Source organism: Podarcis vaucheri (genome assembly GCF_965113315.1).
Source record: "Podarcis vaucheri genome assembly, chromosome: Z".
NCBI lineage: Eukaryota > Metazoa > Chordata > Lepidosauria > Squamata > Lacertidae > Podarcis > Podarcis vaucheri.
In genome coordinates, this window is record NC_138758.1 from 34,639,015 (window position 1) to 34,654,500 (window position 15,486).

The window sequence follows — 15,486 nt, forward strand, 5'->3', positions numbered from 1 at the left end:
CGAAGCTACAAACATGAGTCTGACCAAACTGCGGGAAGCAGTGGAAGACAGGAGTGCCTGGCTTGCTCTGGTCCATGGGGTCACGAAGAGTCGAACACGACTAAACAACTAAACAGCAACACATACCAAGAAACTTGACAGCAATTGAATCCTTGTTGGATCCAGGAATTAAGGGACTCAAGCATACAACCTACCCTCCCACAAACTCACATTAAGGTTGTTTGAGCTGTCCAGGGTTGCTTTTGCTATCTGTCAGAACATCAGATTTATGCAACCAAAGGAAATTTAAAGCCCTATCTTTTCTAAATTGTATGGCAACCTTATTTTGTTATACGCATCAAGAAGATCATGTTTATAATCCCCTTCAATCTCATGGTAATATGTGGATTTTTTTATTATTTTTTTGAGTGAATAATTTGATTTGATTTTCAAGCAACATACTGTAGTGATGTGTTGTGAATAATGTTTCATATATATCTCTGCAGAGACAAACAACAGACTGTGGATATTTCATCACATCCCTCCTGGCTGCTGTAGGAAAAGGGACGCTGGACTATATGGTCTACTCTGGTCAGGTAGTTCTGAAGTAACATACTACTGCTTGAAGCATTGCAGCGCTACAGAGGCAAAGTAGTGATGGTTGTGCGAACAGAAAATGGTCAAATGGCACATGAAGACGACAACAAAGCCACATACACAACAGGCAACAGCTGTTTATCTCTCCTCATTCACTCCCAGACTTCTTGGGATCCTCCTGATTAGCCTCCCTGGTCCTTTTCTCGACAGGAACCCACATTTATGCAATTAAGTGTCTCATTAATTTTCCAGACACCTGCAGTTATTTACTCCAGGCACCACTAGACCTTGAGTTTTTTATGCCCCCCCTGGGAAACATCCCTCTCTCTGCTTTGGCATCAAGACTCAGAAAGGATGATCTGTATGTATGCTGCAACATCCCTGACCAATAACATCTTCCCTAGAAGATGGAGCAATCTTGTTTTCTGCTCCTCTGGAGGGGAGGACCTGTACCCATGGATGATAAAAAATGGAGATTCTGAGTAAACATTAGGAATAACTTTTCTGATGGTAAGATTTCTTCTGGTGGGAAGAGCTGTTCAACCTTGTAATGGACTACCTTGGGAGGTGGTGCACTCCTCTTCACTGGTTTTTAAGCAGAGGTTGGATTGGCATCTGCCAGAGATTCTCTGGCTGTGATTCCTGCATTGCAGGGTGATGGACTAGATGATTCTCTGGGAATCCCATCCAATGCTACACTTCTATGAGTTTATGAATCCATCCTTCCCAAAACAAGTCATGAACCAAAATATAGCCGTCCTTCAAAAATTTACACCTCCCCATGTTTTGCAATGCAATTCTCTTGCTATGTCATGTGCCTGCCCTCCCCAGATGCATATATATATATCAAAATCCGCACAGTGAAAATAACATATGCAAATATTAAGGTAAATTGCTTGCAAAAAGTTGCACATTAGGTGTATGCATGAAAGGCAGCTGATTTTTTGCGAAGACGTTTTTTAATGCAAGTTGATGTGGAAATGTGCAAACTGGAAAAATTAGGGAGAAGAACTGAAATTGAAAGGGCTATCCATAAGGAAGACGTTTACCTGGTCAGGAATTTCTCGTACAAATTTTTTAAAACAGATAAATATCTACATAGAATAATATAATTGCAGAGTACTGGCAAGCCAGGTGTCCCCCTTAGTTTTGTCTGGCTGGTTCTTCCTGTGTAAGGGAAGAACCTGGCATTTGTCCCTATTAAAATTCATTTTGCTAGTTTGGGCCCAGTTCTCCAATCTGTTAGGATCATCTTGAATCCCAATTGTGTCTTCAGTGGCATTGGATACCTCTGGCACAAGCCAGCACTAACTCCACCCTGGCTAGCTCAGCCCAGCTTTGACTTCACCATCATCCAATTCAGCTGCAGGTGTTGCCGGGAACTTCTGAATCAGGGCTTCAGTCCTGTAAGGAGGCATTTAGTTTCATGGATGTCTGTATTATTATTTTTTAAAATTTAATGGTGTAATTTTTATGTTCTAAACATTGTACGTTGTCTCATTATTGTGGGATAACCAGCCTCATATAAACAACATAGGTAAAGGTAAAAGGACCCCTGATCATTAGGTCCAGTCGTGACCGACTCTGGGGTTGTGGCGCTCATCTCGCTTTATTGACCGAGGGAGCCGGCATACAGCTTCCAGGTCATGAGGCCAGCATGACTAAGCCGCTTCTGGCAAACCAGAGCAGCACACGGGAACGCCGTTTACCTTCCCGCCAGAGCAGTACCTATTTATCTACTTGCACTTTGACGTGCTTTTGAACTGCTAGGTTGGCAGGAGCAGGGACTGAGCAAAAGGAGCTCACCCTGTCGCGGGGATTCGAACCGCTGACCTTCTGATCGGCAAGTCCTAGGCTCTGTGATTTAACCCACAGTGCCATCTGTGTCCCATAACCAACATACTTAAGTCTAATTAATGCATGAATTGGTTAATACCACAGAGTAAGCTGTCCTGCCAGGCTTAGCTATGTCACTTCCTTTACCTTGGGAACAAACAGGTAAGCAGTCCTATTGTCCCCCACCCCCAATCTACCTGAGAAACCCAGCTGATTTCAGCTGATTGCTCTAGCTCAACCACATGGCTCTCACCAGCCACTCTTGTGTTCTGACCTATACCAATAAATTAAGAATGTTTACCACTTTGTAACAAAGCTAAGTTTTCCAGTTTCTGCAACTTTCTGACAGGTGTATGCAGTGCTATTCTTAGAGAAAAAGAGGTGCCGGAATTCACCATGAACACCTTCCTCATTATCTTAAGAGTAGCAATGGTGCCTACCTGAGAAGTGCCAGAACTGAGCACTTTCATCAAAATAAAATAAAGAATTCTAATTGTTGGAACACCCTTTAGCCATTTCTTGGAATCTTTCTTAGTCACAAACAATTGAAATGTGCCTTTCGTTTTGCTTTCAGTTTTTAATGATAATGTCTCCCCCCCCTTTTTTTTATTTTTTACCATCAACCAAAACACAAACAGTGAAATCTCCCAGGCGGCTGATACATTGCATATACATAATCAATAATAACATATTCAAATCAACCATATGTACAATTTTATATATGTTAACACTCCTTCATCCACAAGGTTTATTTAACTTTTAACATTTTAATTGCCCCAAATTGTTCAAACCTACCCAAATAATTCATTATCTTCTCAAACCAATCCTCCTCTTTCTCACTGACCTTAAACCCTTTCATTCTGTGGATCTTCACAGTTAGATATTCTAAAATTATAATATTATTCAGTTTTTTCCTCCATTGGTTCACCCCTAGCTCTTCTGCATTTTTCCAATTACTCGCTATAACCTGTCTGGCTGCAGTTACCATCAACTTTACTCATTTACATTCCTCTTTTGTTTTTAACTCGGTGCTACTCAGACTAATAAGAACCATTAATTTAGATAGTCCCACCTTCCTACCCACAATTCCCAATATTTCTATGCCAATCTGTTTCCAAAATTCATTAACTAATGGACAATCCCACCACATATGCCTGTATATTCCCATCACTCCACATTTCCTCCAACAATACTTACTTCCAGATTTTGTAATATGATATAACTCCTGCCAGCCTAGCAGTTCAAAAGCACATCGAAGTACAAGTAGATAAATAGGTACCGCTCTGGCGGGAAGGTAAACGGTGTTTCTGTGCGCTGCTCTGGTTTGCCAGAAGTGGCTTAGTCATGCTGGCCTCATGACCCGGAAGCTGTATACCGGCTCCCTCGGCCAATAAAGCAAGATGAGCACCGCAACCCCAGAGTTGTCCACAACTGGACCTAATGGTCGGGGGTTTCTTTACCTTTACTTATAAGCTTACAGGTGTATAATATCATTTTTGTACCAACTTCAACCCATTCCTGGATTATCCTAGAGGTTGCAACAAAGGGTGGTTGCCGAAAGATTCTTTCCCGTTCTTCATCTAAAATCTGTTCCTGAATTTCTAACTTCCAGTATTCTTTCAAACTTTCCTTTGGTGATTTCTCCTTCTCTAATAACACCTTATACAATTTTGAAACTATTTTGGCCCTGTCTGTCTTATATCCTTTCACTAATTCTTCGAAGGGTGTAATAATTCTTCTACCACATTTTTTAACTTCTTCTGTGATAATCTCTTCTTAATCCAGAAGTTAACTGTTACCCCAGATGCAAATTTCAACCAGCGGACGTATCACCACAGTCATGATTTATAACAGTTTCAAAAGTAATTGGAGAAAGGAAGGCTTTGCCCCTTTGAATAAACATTCACAAACTTTTTATTGATAATAATCAGCTAAATAGTTTGAGGATCTATACAACTGTGTAACATGCAGAAAACAGCTTTTTAGAGAAATCAAAGACTGGAACTGAGGGAGTCGGGGGGTGGGGGGGTTCTGTGGGGGGAGGGAGGAAAAATGGGGGGGGAAATAAGGATGATATGTTTCGGGATAATATGTTTTGTTTTAATTTTGAATAAAAAAGTTATTAAAGAAAAAGAGAAAGGAAGGCTTTGTTGACCATATACCCTAAGGGCTGACATTAAGGACTATTATGTGTTTGGGCAACAGGAAGATTCCTTGGCTCTATGTCACTCGCCCCCATTGGGTTCCCCGAAGCTTCTTGGTCTCCCAGCACGGAAAGCCACTTTTCCAGAGCATCAGAGCTTGATCTCTTATTCCCTCTGCTTTTCCAGAGCAAATATGATCGCCAAGATTTATGGCTTGGCTATCATTAATCATGACATAATTATCTCTGTCAACAACCTGTTGACAGGTGTCTAGTCCACCATCTTTCTTTCCAAATGTCTGTAAGGAACTTTGAATGGGGAAATATTGAAACTCACTTAGAAGGGCATATTGTAAAGCCCTAACAGCTTATAATTCCATGCTTCACTTTGCTGCATATTTTGACTCTTTCAATCTTTGTTGGGGTTCTCTCACCAAAAAGCACTTGCCCCAAACTTGGACCTTAGCACCCAGGAATTCACACACACACACACACCCCAACAGCTATTTCATAACATGGCGCTATAGCACTACAGAAATACTTTAATATAAAATGAGTTGTCTGAGAAATAAATGAAAATGGCTAGTCTTATTCAGGTAAGAGTGTGCAAACAGAACTGATTGCTTTGAGGAAAATAAAAATGACCTTTTCCTTTATATATTGATACAATAAAGCCCAAGAACACTTAACTCCATATACTTTGATGGGAATACTTTGTTATTTATTTTATTTAGCCAGTTTCATTAAAAAAAACTTTTATTTTTCTTATGGATATGATTGTCGTGTGTAGTTTCTGTTTGTTTCTGTATGATTGAAAAATCCAGCAAAATAAATAAATAAAACAAGCATGCAGTGTTCTGCATTTATATTTCTGGCCTATCAGGAATGCACATACCCTTTGGAAATCATACAAATGCAAATTGTTGTTGTTGTTAATAAAAAACATTAGTAATAACAACTGGTAATAATAATATCAATCAGTTTGTAAGCTTTTAGGAGAAAAATATATGTGCTGTGTTCTGCATTTACAATATGTATGATTGAGCCAGGAATGCCGACTCCTTTGGACATGATTCAAATGCAAACCAGTAATAATAATATCAGTAATAATAGTACTATTAACAATATTTTCTACCAGCCTTAAGTCTTCAGGAATCAATAAATATTATGTGTTTTGGATTTAATATATCGCCGGCCAGCCAGGAATATGCCAGATACCTTTGGAAATGATTCAAATGCAAATCCGCGACGATAATTAAGTCAGGAATAATAACAGCGCTACTACTACAAATTATTACCGGTTGGTAAGTCTTTAGGAAGCAAAAACGAGAAAGTCTGAAAGAGAAGAGCTGTATCACGCCCCTCGCGCCTTTTCCTAGTCTAAAAAAGCAAAATGAGGCGGGAGAGATGTATTCGCATGGAGGAAGACCCGGGCGGCAGACTTTCTCCTCTTGGAAATGCCTGCCCCCCTAGACACCTCCGCCTCAAAAAAGAAATAATGGGGAAACACATTTTTGCACCTCCCCCCACCCATGTTGCTCCTGTGTTTGTGTGTACACATACAGACGCATGTGAAACCTTCGTAAGCTTGATCCTCCTCCGCTTTCTGGTCCATACCGGGGGGGGGGGGAGAGAGAGAGAAAAGGAGGGCGCAAAGAAAGAAAGGAGCCAGTGCTCCAGGCTGGGATTTGTAGTCTTGGCCGGGGCGGAGCACCTTTCCCAAGCTGGTCCAGCAAACTACTTTACCCAGCGGCCCTCGCGGCGGGGACGCATGAGCAGAGCGCCTGGCTAGCTCTGAAAAAGACTCTCTCTCTGTAGCTCGTAGCACATCAATTCTTTACTTGCTTTGGAGAGAACTAGAAAAAAAAAGGTGGTGGTAGTGGAAGGAGGGGGGAATCAGTCGAGCCCTACCGGCAGCAGCCAGAGGAGGTGGTGGTGGAGGAGGAGGAGGAGAAGGAAGAAAAAGCCCGGCCGGCCCGAGTAAGCAAGCTAGACGCGCTTCTGGGGGGGCTTCTTTGGTTTGGTGGTGGTGGTGGAGGAGGAGGAGAAGAAGAAGAAGAAGAAGAAGAGAGCAGGCCGCGGAGGGCGGAGGCAAAATCGCGCACACAAAGGCTCCTTTCCCTTCTCCAAGCGCGCCGCTCCGGCGTTTCCTTTTTGCGCTTCCTCTGCTGGCAACAGTGTAACAAAAGGGCGAGCGCGCGGCTGCCCTGCCGCAGACGCAAGGAGGGCTCCGTGCGCCCTCGTTCTGCGCCGGACTCCCTCCCTCCTTGCCCGCCATCTTTCGAAGCGGGGAGAAGGGCGAGCGATCCCGCTTTCCTCCGGCCCGCGCTCGCACAAAGGAACGGCGGGCGGGGAGAAGCTCGCCTCTCCACCAGCCCAGGCCCCCCGTGCGCCCGCCGCTTGCCTTGCTGCCGCTGCTGCGCGGCTGGCTCCGCTCGGCTGGAAGCAGCGCCGCTTCCTCGTCCAGGCGGCTTCAGCGAGCGCCTTGGTTTGTCTCCTGTCGCGTCGCGCTCTGTTTCCTCGCTTTTCTCTCGGGGTGTGTTGCGTTTTTTTAATTTTCCTGTGTGGTAGTCACTTTAGAAAACTCAGAAAAGATTGCGGGGGGGGGGACTTTTCTCTTCTTCCTTAAAACCCCTGTTGCATATGGAGATCTCTTTTAGGGGCGATTGCAGTTGGTTGTGTGGTTGATTGGTTTGTTTATTGCATGTATATCCCATCTCTCTTCCAAGGAGCTCATGGTGGCTTACATACCCGTGGCCCCATCTCCAAATTTTATCCCCAGAAGCAAACCTGCTGCGTTGGGTTGGGTTGGGTTGATCGTGGTTGGCCCCAAGGTCATGCCCACCCGGTGAGCTTTATGGCACAGTGGGGAATTTGAACCCTGGTTTTCGCATGCCCGAACCCAACACTCTAACCACTATGCCAGACTGGCTCTTAATGTGGCTCCATTACTCCCCATCTCCAGCTTGGGCTTTGCACTCTCAATTCCACAGTCAAAAGGTCCAAGGACCCGATTTTGGTCCCTGGAGTTAACTGGTGTGTCTATCTGATGTGTGTTGTACCTGCTGATTTAGACCTGTTTGCCTGGAAGGTAATCAGCTGATTTTATTGGGACCCCCAATCCTAACTATGTCTATATTATGGAAGTCTGTTCTCTTGCCTTCAGTGTGGCTTATTCCAATGGAATTGTGGTTAGGATTGCAGGCCAACTCCTTAAAAAAAGAGACATGGACAGGGATGCTGCCTCAAGCACTCTGCCCATGTTCTGGGGCAGCATCAAGGAGACTTAAGACTTGTTGGATTTACTTGGTTGTTGTTTATAATCGCTTCCAAAACAAGAATTTCAAACTGAGGAGCAGGCCGCCTCTGAACATATTCAGATCCCAAGGATTTGTTTTCTGTACCAGAACTGAACTAATTTTGCAATCCTTTTGCATAAAAAAATTCACTCCTGGCTCTTCATTTCATTTCAGTAGCCTTTTTTTTGGGGGGGGGAATCCTTGTTTTGTTGCTATTGTAAAATAACTAGGAGTTGGAAACTCCTTGGTCTACTGAAGATTGCATGGATATCTAACAGTAGATCCCAATTAACTTTGGATCCTGTGGCTCAGCGCGTATATCACCTGCTTTGCATGCAGAAATGCTCAGCTACAATCTCTCATGGCATCTCCAGGTAGAGCTGGGAGAGCCTCCCTGTCTGAAACTCTGGAGTCACTGCCAGTCAGTGTAGGCAGTACTGAGCTAGACTATCCCTTTATTAGAACCAGGAGGTCTGGAACCTTATTTCATTTTGGAGAAAATGCTACATCTGCTTTACATGCACAGAATAATAGAAATGCAGAATTGGAAGTCCCAGGTCAGGCTGGAAAATACCCCTATCCCTACCTGGAGAGCCTATGCCAGTTAGTGTAGAAAATACTAAGCTAAATGGGACCATACTAAGGTATTCCTGTTTAATTTTGCCCTTTATGCAGAACCACAAGGACTAGACATTTTTAAGAAAAGGGCCATGGTTCAGTGGTAGAGCATCTGTCTTGCACATAGAAGATTCCAGGTGCAGTCCCCCACAGCTTCTCCAGGAAGAGCTGAGAGAGTCTCTCTGTCTGTAACCCTGGATAGCTGCTGCCAGTCACTGGGCATTATTGAGCTAGATGGACCAATGACCTGACTCTGTGTATAAAGCAGCTTTCATATTTCCCTCCCTCTGCTCACTCCAGCTGCATTCAACTTTTTCAGACCCACAACCCATTATGAACACAATTCTGCACTGGGGGACCCATTTCTTAGTTTATTTCCCATATATCATTGTGGCGGTAGTGCTGCTGTTGCAAACCACCATAGATCAAGTTGCAAGGTGGAAGTTGCCCATGACCTGCCAGTTGAAGCCTGATGCCCTAGAGCAGTGTTGTTTTGTTTTGAACACATATTGTTCCAGAGTTTAGGTATGGCAAATGCTGAGTCCTCTTCCTTGGATAAGGAGAGCCCGCCTGACGCACTTGTAGCATTCTTGTGGAAGCCTGGTTGTGATATCTAGTTCCAGTTCAAGGCTAATAAGATTGTGTTGCCGGTTACATTGATTTCATTGGGGTGTCATCTCTGCCCAGAGTCTCTGTTGACTTAAACTGAATGGTTGTGCTTATTAATTGTGTGATCCATTGCTGGAAACCATAGGAGGGGGAAGTGCTCTTGTGCTTGGGTCCTGCTTGCAGGCTTTGCTTTGGGGCATCTGGTTGCCCCCTGTGAGAACTGAATGCTGGACTAGGTGGGCCCCCTTTGGCATGATCCAGCAAGTTCTTATGTTCTTCCTTATTCCTGGAGGCAGGATGCCTCTGGTTGTCACTTGCTGGGAATCACAAGTGAGGAGAGTTACTCTTGCGCTAGGGTCCTGCTTATGTGCTTCCAGATCTGGTTGGCCACTCTGAGAAGAGGATGCTGGACTTTGATGAGCCCCCTTTGGCCTGGAGGCTTGTGTGATAGACTGTCTTGGGCATGCAGGTTTTGTTGTCTCTGTATGCAAGGTGATGGGGAACAGCGATTGGAAAGTGCCATTGTATTTATGTCCTGCTCATGAGCATCCCATTTTGGGAATCTGGTTGGCCACAGTGGAAACAGGGTGCTTAACTAGATTAGCCCCTTCGGCCTGATCCAGTAGGCTCTTCTTATGTTCTTACTTTCACCTTTGCATCTAAGCAAGTGTGTTTAGGATTGCAGGCTTATTGGGGGTGAGAATCCCCTGCAGAAATCCATTAATGACAAATTCAACAACTTTGTGTCAGAATTTGGGGTTTGTGAGAGGGGGAGATGGTGGTCATGATGAGGGGGTATGGAGACAGTGGTCAATAATACTAGGAACAGTTCATTATCCTTAGAATCATAGAATTGTAGAGTTGGAAGGGATCGTAAAGGCCATCTAGTTCAACCACCTGCAATGTGGGGCTCGAAACCAGAACTTTGAGATTAATAATCTCATGCTCTACTGACTGAGCTATCCCTTCCAAGCCAAGCTTATAGCAGCTGGTATTCCTGGTATTCCATCCAAGTACTAACCGGTCCTGACCCTGCTGGTGTGTTCAGGGTGGTATCCGTATATATGTCAGTGGGGGTCCTCTTTTGTATATCCCAACCAGTGTTCAAAATCAGCCAAGCGCCACGCACATTTTGCACCTAACTATTTCCCACTTGTGACCAAGTGAGGTTGCCTGGGTGCCAGGAAGGTGCTTGATATCTCCACCATCTGGAGGTGCGTTTCTGAGGATCATTGGATCTTGACTGTTTTCACACATTAATACTACATCCTGTGGAATTCTATCAGTTACATTTTATCTGCACAATCAGAATAAATTTCAGGAACCAAAATGCTTTTTCTGTGCAGCCTAAGCAAGAGCAGTGAACAATTACAGCTAATTGTTGAAGCTTGTCTTCACTTACCCCATTCCACTGCCCTGCTCACAGTTGTGAAAAATATTCATATGTTATGAATGGACTGTGTCATCATTAAGAAAAAGAGCTAGGAATGGTCCAGGTATGTGAAGTGTTCCTGGATAATGTGACTTTTCTTTAAGTTCTCAAAGTCCTTAGCCTAGCTCAGGGTTGTCATCTGAACTAGCCAGATGTTTAACTGATAATCAAATATGTTAGTGCATCATTTGAAAAGTAAGACTTTAGAGTCATCTTGCCCAAAAATGACAACTAGACATTCTGTCTTGGCAACTGAAGCTTTGGTTTAAGGAGACATTTGGCCGCTACCTTATACATCTGAGTTTCTAACACTGCAACCAGGCACTGGGAAACAAACTTCCAGAAGGAGTCATTCCTAAAAGAAGTACAGTACCAGTTCCTGGGTACCGCAGGAGGGGAGAGTACTCTTGTGCTCCAATCCCATTTGTGGGTTTCCCATAGTGAGCATCTGGTTGGCTACTGTGAGGACAGGATGCTGGACTAAGATGGATCATTGTTTTGATCCAGCAGGCTCTTCTTATGCTCTTAAGCAGGTTGAAACTTTGTGTTGGGTCTAAATCAGCCTTTCCCAAGCTGTCACCTTCCAGATGTTTGGGACCACAATTGCCATCAGCCCCAGCCTGTACAGCTCTTTAATGCTGGGGCTGATGGAAGCATGGCTGTTCCAGTTGAGGACTGATGGGGATTGTCAGGGAGGGCACTGATTGAACATAAAAAGAAGAGCCTTATTGAATCAGGCCAATCACCATCTAGTCTAATATGCCTTTTGCAGTAAGGTGACCAGAATTGCTCAGAATTCCTGGGCTAAGTTAGCTGAATTTAAGCTGCCATCAAGGGTTTAAATTAAGTCACTGCTAGCTTGCTTTTGACCTCTTCAGCCTTGTCTATTTCAGTGGGATCTGAGTTCTACTCACTTAGTCTGAATCCAAGACATTGTGCACTTCCAAGGGTGTTGTGTTCATTGAAATACAGTTATGGACTCCGCTAGTATAGGTTCTTGGTGTTTACTGGGAAGCTTATTTCGCTGATTGATGGTTCCCCAAGACTTGCACCCAAATAAGGCTACAGTTCTATATTCACATAGAATTAAGTTCCATTTAACTTAGAGACATGTACTTGCAAGTAAATATGCACTGTGCCAGGCTCTTGGTGGACAGGTGGCCTCAGCTTCCTCTGACACCTTCCTGCCTTCCTCCTTTCAAAGAGAAGAAATTCACAGAGGATATCAAGGGGTACCATTGCTAGCCATGATGGCCAGGCTCTGACTCCATGATTAGAGGCAGTAATGCTTCTGAATACTTGTTTATGGAAACTGCAGAATGGGAGAGTGCTCTTGGACTCTGGTCCTGATTGAGGGTTTAGGGCACCTGGTTGGCCACTGTGAGGACAGGATGCTGGAGGAGATGGGTAACTTTTGGCTAGATCTAGCAAACTCTGCTTAGGTTCTTAGAACGTAATAAGAGCCTGGCTGCTGGATTGGACCAAAAGCTTAATAATAATAATAATAATAATAATAATAATAATAATGAATCCCCTTTTACATGCATTTCAAGGCAATTTGCAAACACACCATAAAAACCATAAAGAGCTAGTTTTAAAAACGGCACTAAAGAAAACCTAACTAAAGACGTTGGGGGAGCAATCACAAATAGCAGTTACTGAGGTTGCAAAGCCAGGGCCAGTCTTCCCAAGTCCTTAGCACATGCAAGAGCACAAGACCAACCAGATGGCTCTGGGGGATGTGAGCTCAAGAGTTTCTTGGCCAAGTGGGGATTTGAACCCTGCTGCTGGCATTCGCTGGTACTTTGTTTATGTGAGATGCTTTGGGTGAAGGGTAGCTTATGATAAATACTTTTAATTACAACATAATGTTAGCCATACTTGGAGTAGACACACAAAAATTGATGGCCACGAGTAACTTGTTTCCATTAACTTCAGTGGGCTCTACTCTGAGTAGAATTTACTTGGGCACCACCCAAATAAATCCAATTTGATCTACACTTATGATTTAGATGTGATCTTATTTGGGCTGCTCACCATTACAGATTCAACATTTTATAGTTGGTTTTCAAATAAGTAATTGGTTGATATGATTGAGCACATCTCTCTCTCTCCCCATTGCCTTATTTCACATAAGCTCTCTCAATTGCTTTGATTTCTGGAACTGGCACTGTTAAAGATGCCATGTAATACCCATTCCATGTCATTAAGAAATTCATCTTCTAGTGTGATGGCACCTACACTTTGGAACTCCCTGCCTAATGACAGGTGCCCTCACTAGACTTTTTGGTGCCTGCTCAAAACAGTTTTGTATAGATAAGCCTACACAGGTATCTAGAAGGCTAGTGAATTTTTAGGTTGTTGCTGGTTTTATTATTATTGTTATTGCATGCTTTAATTTTTTAAAAGTGTTTTAGTATTCTTGCAAACTGCTTTGAGGTTTTTTAAACAAGTAAGCAGTACAGTATATAAAATTGTATGAAATAATTATACATTGGTGGCATGTTCTTACTTTTAGCTGTTAGTAGTCTAGGAGTTATATTGGCGTGTTCTGAGTCTGAGCCATGTTAATGTCTTGCCCAGTATATATATCCACCTAGCTTTCTTTCAATGTTGTGAATTTGTGCTGGCTGTGCTCAGTATGTGTTTCAGGATGGTAAGAAAAACGTAGTAGATTGGATTCTTTCTCTAGACTTGGGTGGTTAGAACACATTTTTTAAAACCTCTTTGTGGTGTAGTAAATACAGAAGGTTGATGCAGTGTTAGAAGCTCAGATATATAAGCTAAGCACCAATATAGCTCCTTAAACCAATGTAATAGTCACCAAAACGGAATGCCTAGTTGTGATTTTTGGGCCAGACGGATCGAAAATCCTATTCTTCAATAGAACGTTTTAGCTCCTGAAATTCATTCTAGTTGTGCAGATAAAATATGGATAGAATTTTATAGGTGTTGCTAGTGTGTGAAAACAGTCAAGATCCAATAATCCCCAGGCATGCACCTCCAGATGGTAGATGCACCAGGTGTCATCCTGGCACTCAGGCATCTTCACTTGGTCACAAGTGGCCAAAAGCAAGGTGCAAAATGCTCCTGGCAACTTTTGAATGCTGGGTTGATGTCTGATTTTACAGAAGTCACAGAGGAGCTCATTCCCCACTCTTTTTCCTGCCACTACATCATCATTGTAAGGAGTCAAGATGTAATTCCAGTCTCTGAGCAAAGCAAATTTCCTCCCAGTCCTTCTCCAGAAATAGGCTTTTGTGCCATCAGTTGCTATGAACAAGGCCAGTTCTAAGGATTGCCTCATAAATGTGATTGCCCTGCCAGTTGTGCTCTTGTATGTACAAAGGACCTGGGGTGGTGTGACTTAGGGTGCAGGCTTAGTAGTCAGCTATTTGTGATTGCCCCACAAGCTTCTCCCTTGTATGCAAGAAATGACTCGTGGTGGGGAACCGTCCTCCTCCTCCTCCTCCTCCTTCTCCTTCCATGTCATAGAACTGGAGGGCCTAACGAGATTTGGCTCCTTGTGATCAAAAGACCAAGCCCTCCACGATGTGTATTCCCTCCGCCCTTTTCTAGAAATTATCGACTGATGTTTTGCTGTCCTCTCCCTGCTCTCCAGGCTGCATGGCTGGTCCCTGGGAATGGGATGCCCATCCCATCCAGGGATCGTAGAAAGACAACGATTCCTTTCCGAGGACCTGCTGCGGCTGCCTTGAACGCCAGCAAGTCGAGGAGGAGGCAGGAGAAAGATGTCTGCTGCCACCTCAGCCATCCAGGCTCCCCAAGGCCCTGCAAACCCACCTCCCCCAGAGGTCACCAACTCAGCCAAGCCTGGGCGGAAGACCAACCAACTTCAGTACATGCAGAATGTGGTGGTGAAGACTCTGTGGAAACACCAGTTCGCCTGGCCTTTCTACCAACCTGTTGATGCAATTAAATTGAATTTACCAGTGAGTAATGTTTCTTATTTCTGAGGTGTTTCCCCACTTATTTAAAGGCTCTGACAAGGCGTCATCTGTTGTCATGAGGAATCGTAGAACCCATTGCAATGCAGAAATCACAGCTATAGAATTCCCAAAAGATGGTCTTCCAACCTCTGTTTAAAAACCTCCAACAAGCGAGAGTCCCCAATCTTCCAAGTTCCATTGCCTAGCAGTTACTGTCAGAAAATTCTTCATATTGTTTAGTCAGAATATCCTTTATTGTCATTTGAATCCTTTGGTTCAGGTCCTCCCCTCCCAGAGCAGCAGAAAAGAAGCTTGCTCAGTCTTCCATAGGACAGCTCCTTAGATAAAGGAGTTTCAGAGCAAGGTGTCACCAGTAAGCTGATGACACACGCAACTCTACTTCTCCCTGACATCTGAATCAGGAGAGAATGTGAAAGCTTTGGACCTGTGTCTGGATGCAGTAGTGGACTGGATGAGGGCCAGTAAACTGTGTTAGATTCCTGCGAAGGCAGAGGTTCTTAAGGTGGGTGGGTCCCATGTCTGGAGATAGGGCAACCCCACCCAGAACAGGTAACTTACCTATCTCTGAAGGAGCAAGTGCGTAGTTTGGGGGTACTCCTGGATACATTGTTTTCACTAGAGACCCAGGTGTCCTCTGTGGCTAGAAGTGCCTTCTACCAGCTTCATCTGGTTTGCTAATAACAACCATTCCTGGACACTTGGACAGGGATACCCTGGCCACTGTAGTCCATGCATAATCTTGAGCCTGGATTGCTGTAATGTGCTCTGTGTAGAGCGGCCTTGGGCTTGGTTTGGAAGCTCCACCTGGTGAAGAATGCAGCATCCAGATTACTAAGGAGAGAGTCTGGTTGAGAACATGGGACAACCATCTCTGGCTCCCCATCTACTACCAAGCCTGGTTCAAGGTCCTTGTATTAACTTACAAAGCCCTGAGCAACTGAGGACCCGGGTACCTCAGGGAGTGCCGGAACCCTTGTATCCCAAGTCCATCGCTGAGATTCT

The 15,486-nt window shown here is 44.0% G+C and overlaps 1 protein-coding gene across 3 annotated transcripts in view; it reads left to right on the top strand.

Annotated features, from left to right (window-relative positions):
• The first annotated feature begins 6,329 nt into the window (after positions 1 to 6,329).
• Positions 6,330 to 15,486, top strand: part of BRD3 (bromodomain containing 3) — a 35,288-nt gene continuing 26,131 nt past the window's right edge. For 2 of the 3 annotated variants that reach the window (XM_082207923.1, XM_082207924.1), the window contains exons 1-2: positions 6,330 to 6,535; positions 14,136 to 14,466. In XM_082207923.1, the coding sequence (XP_082064049.1) occupies positions 14,266 to 14,466 (201 nt within the window). In that variant the 5' untranslated portion in view covers positions 6,330 to 6,535; positions 14,136 to 14,265. The remainder of the gene's footprint in view (positions 6,536 to 14,135; positions 14,467 to 15,486) is intronic. The other variant, XM_082207925.1, reaches the window with a different exon arrangement.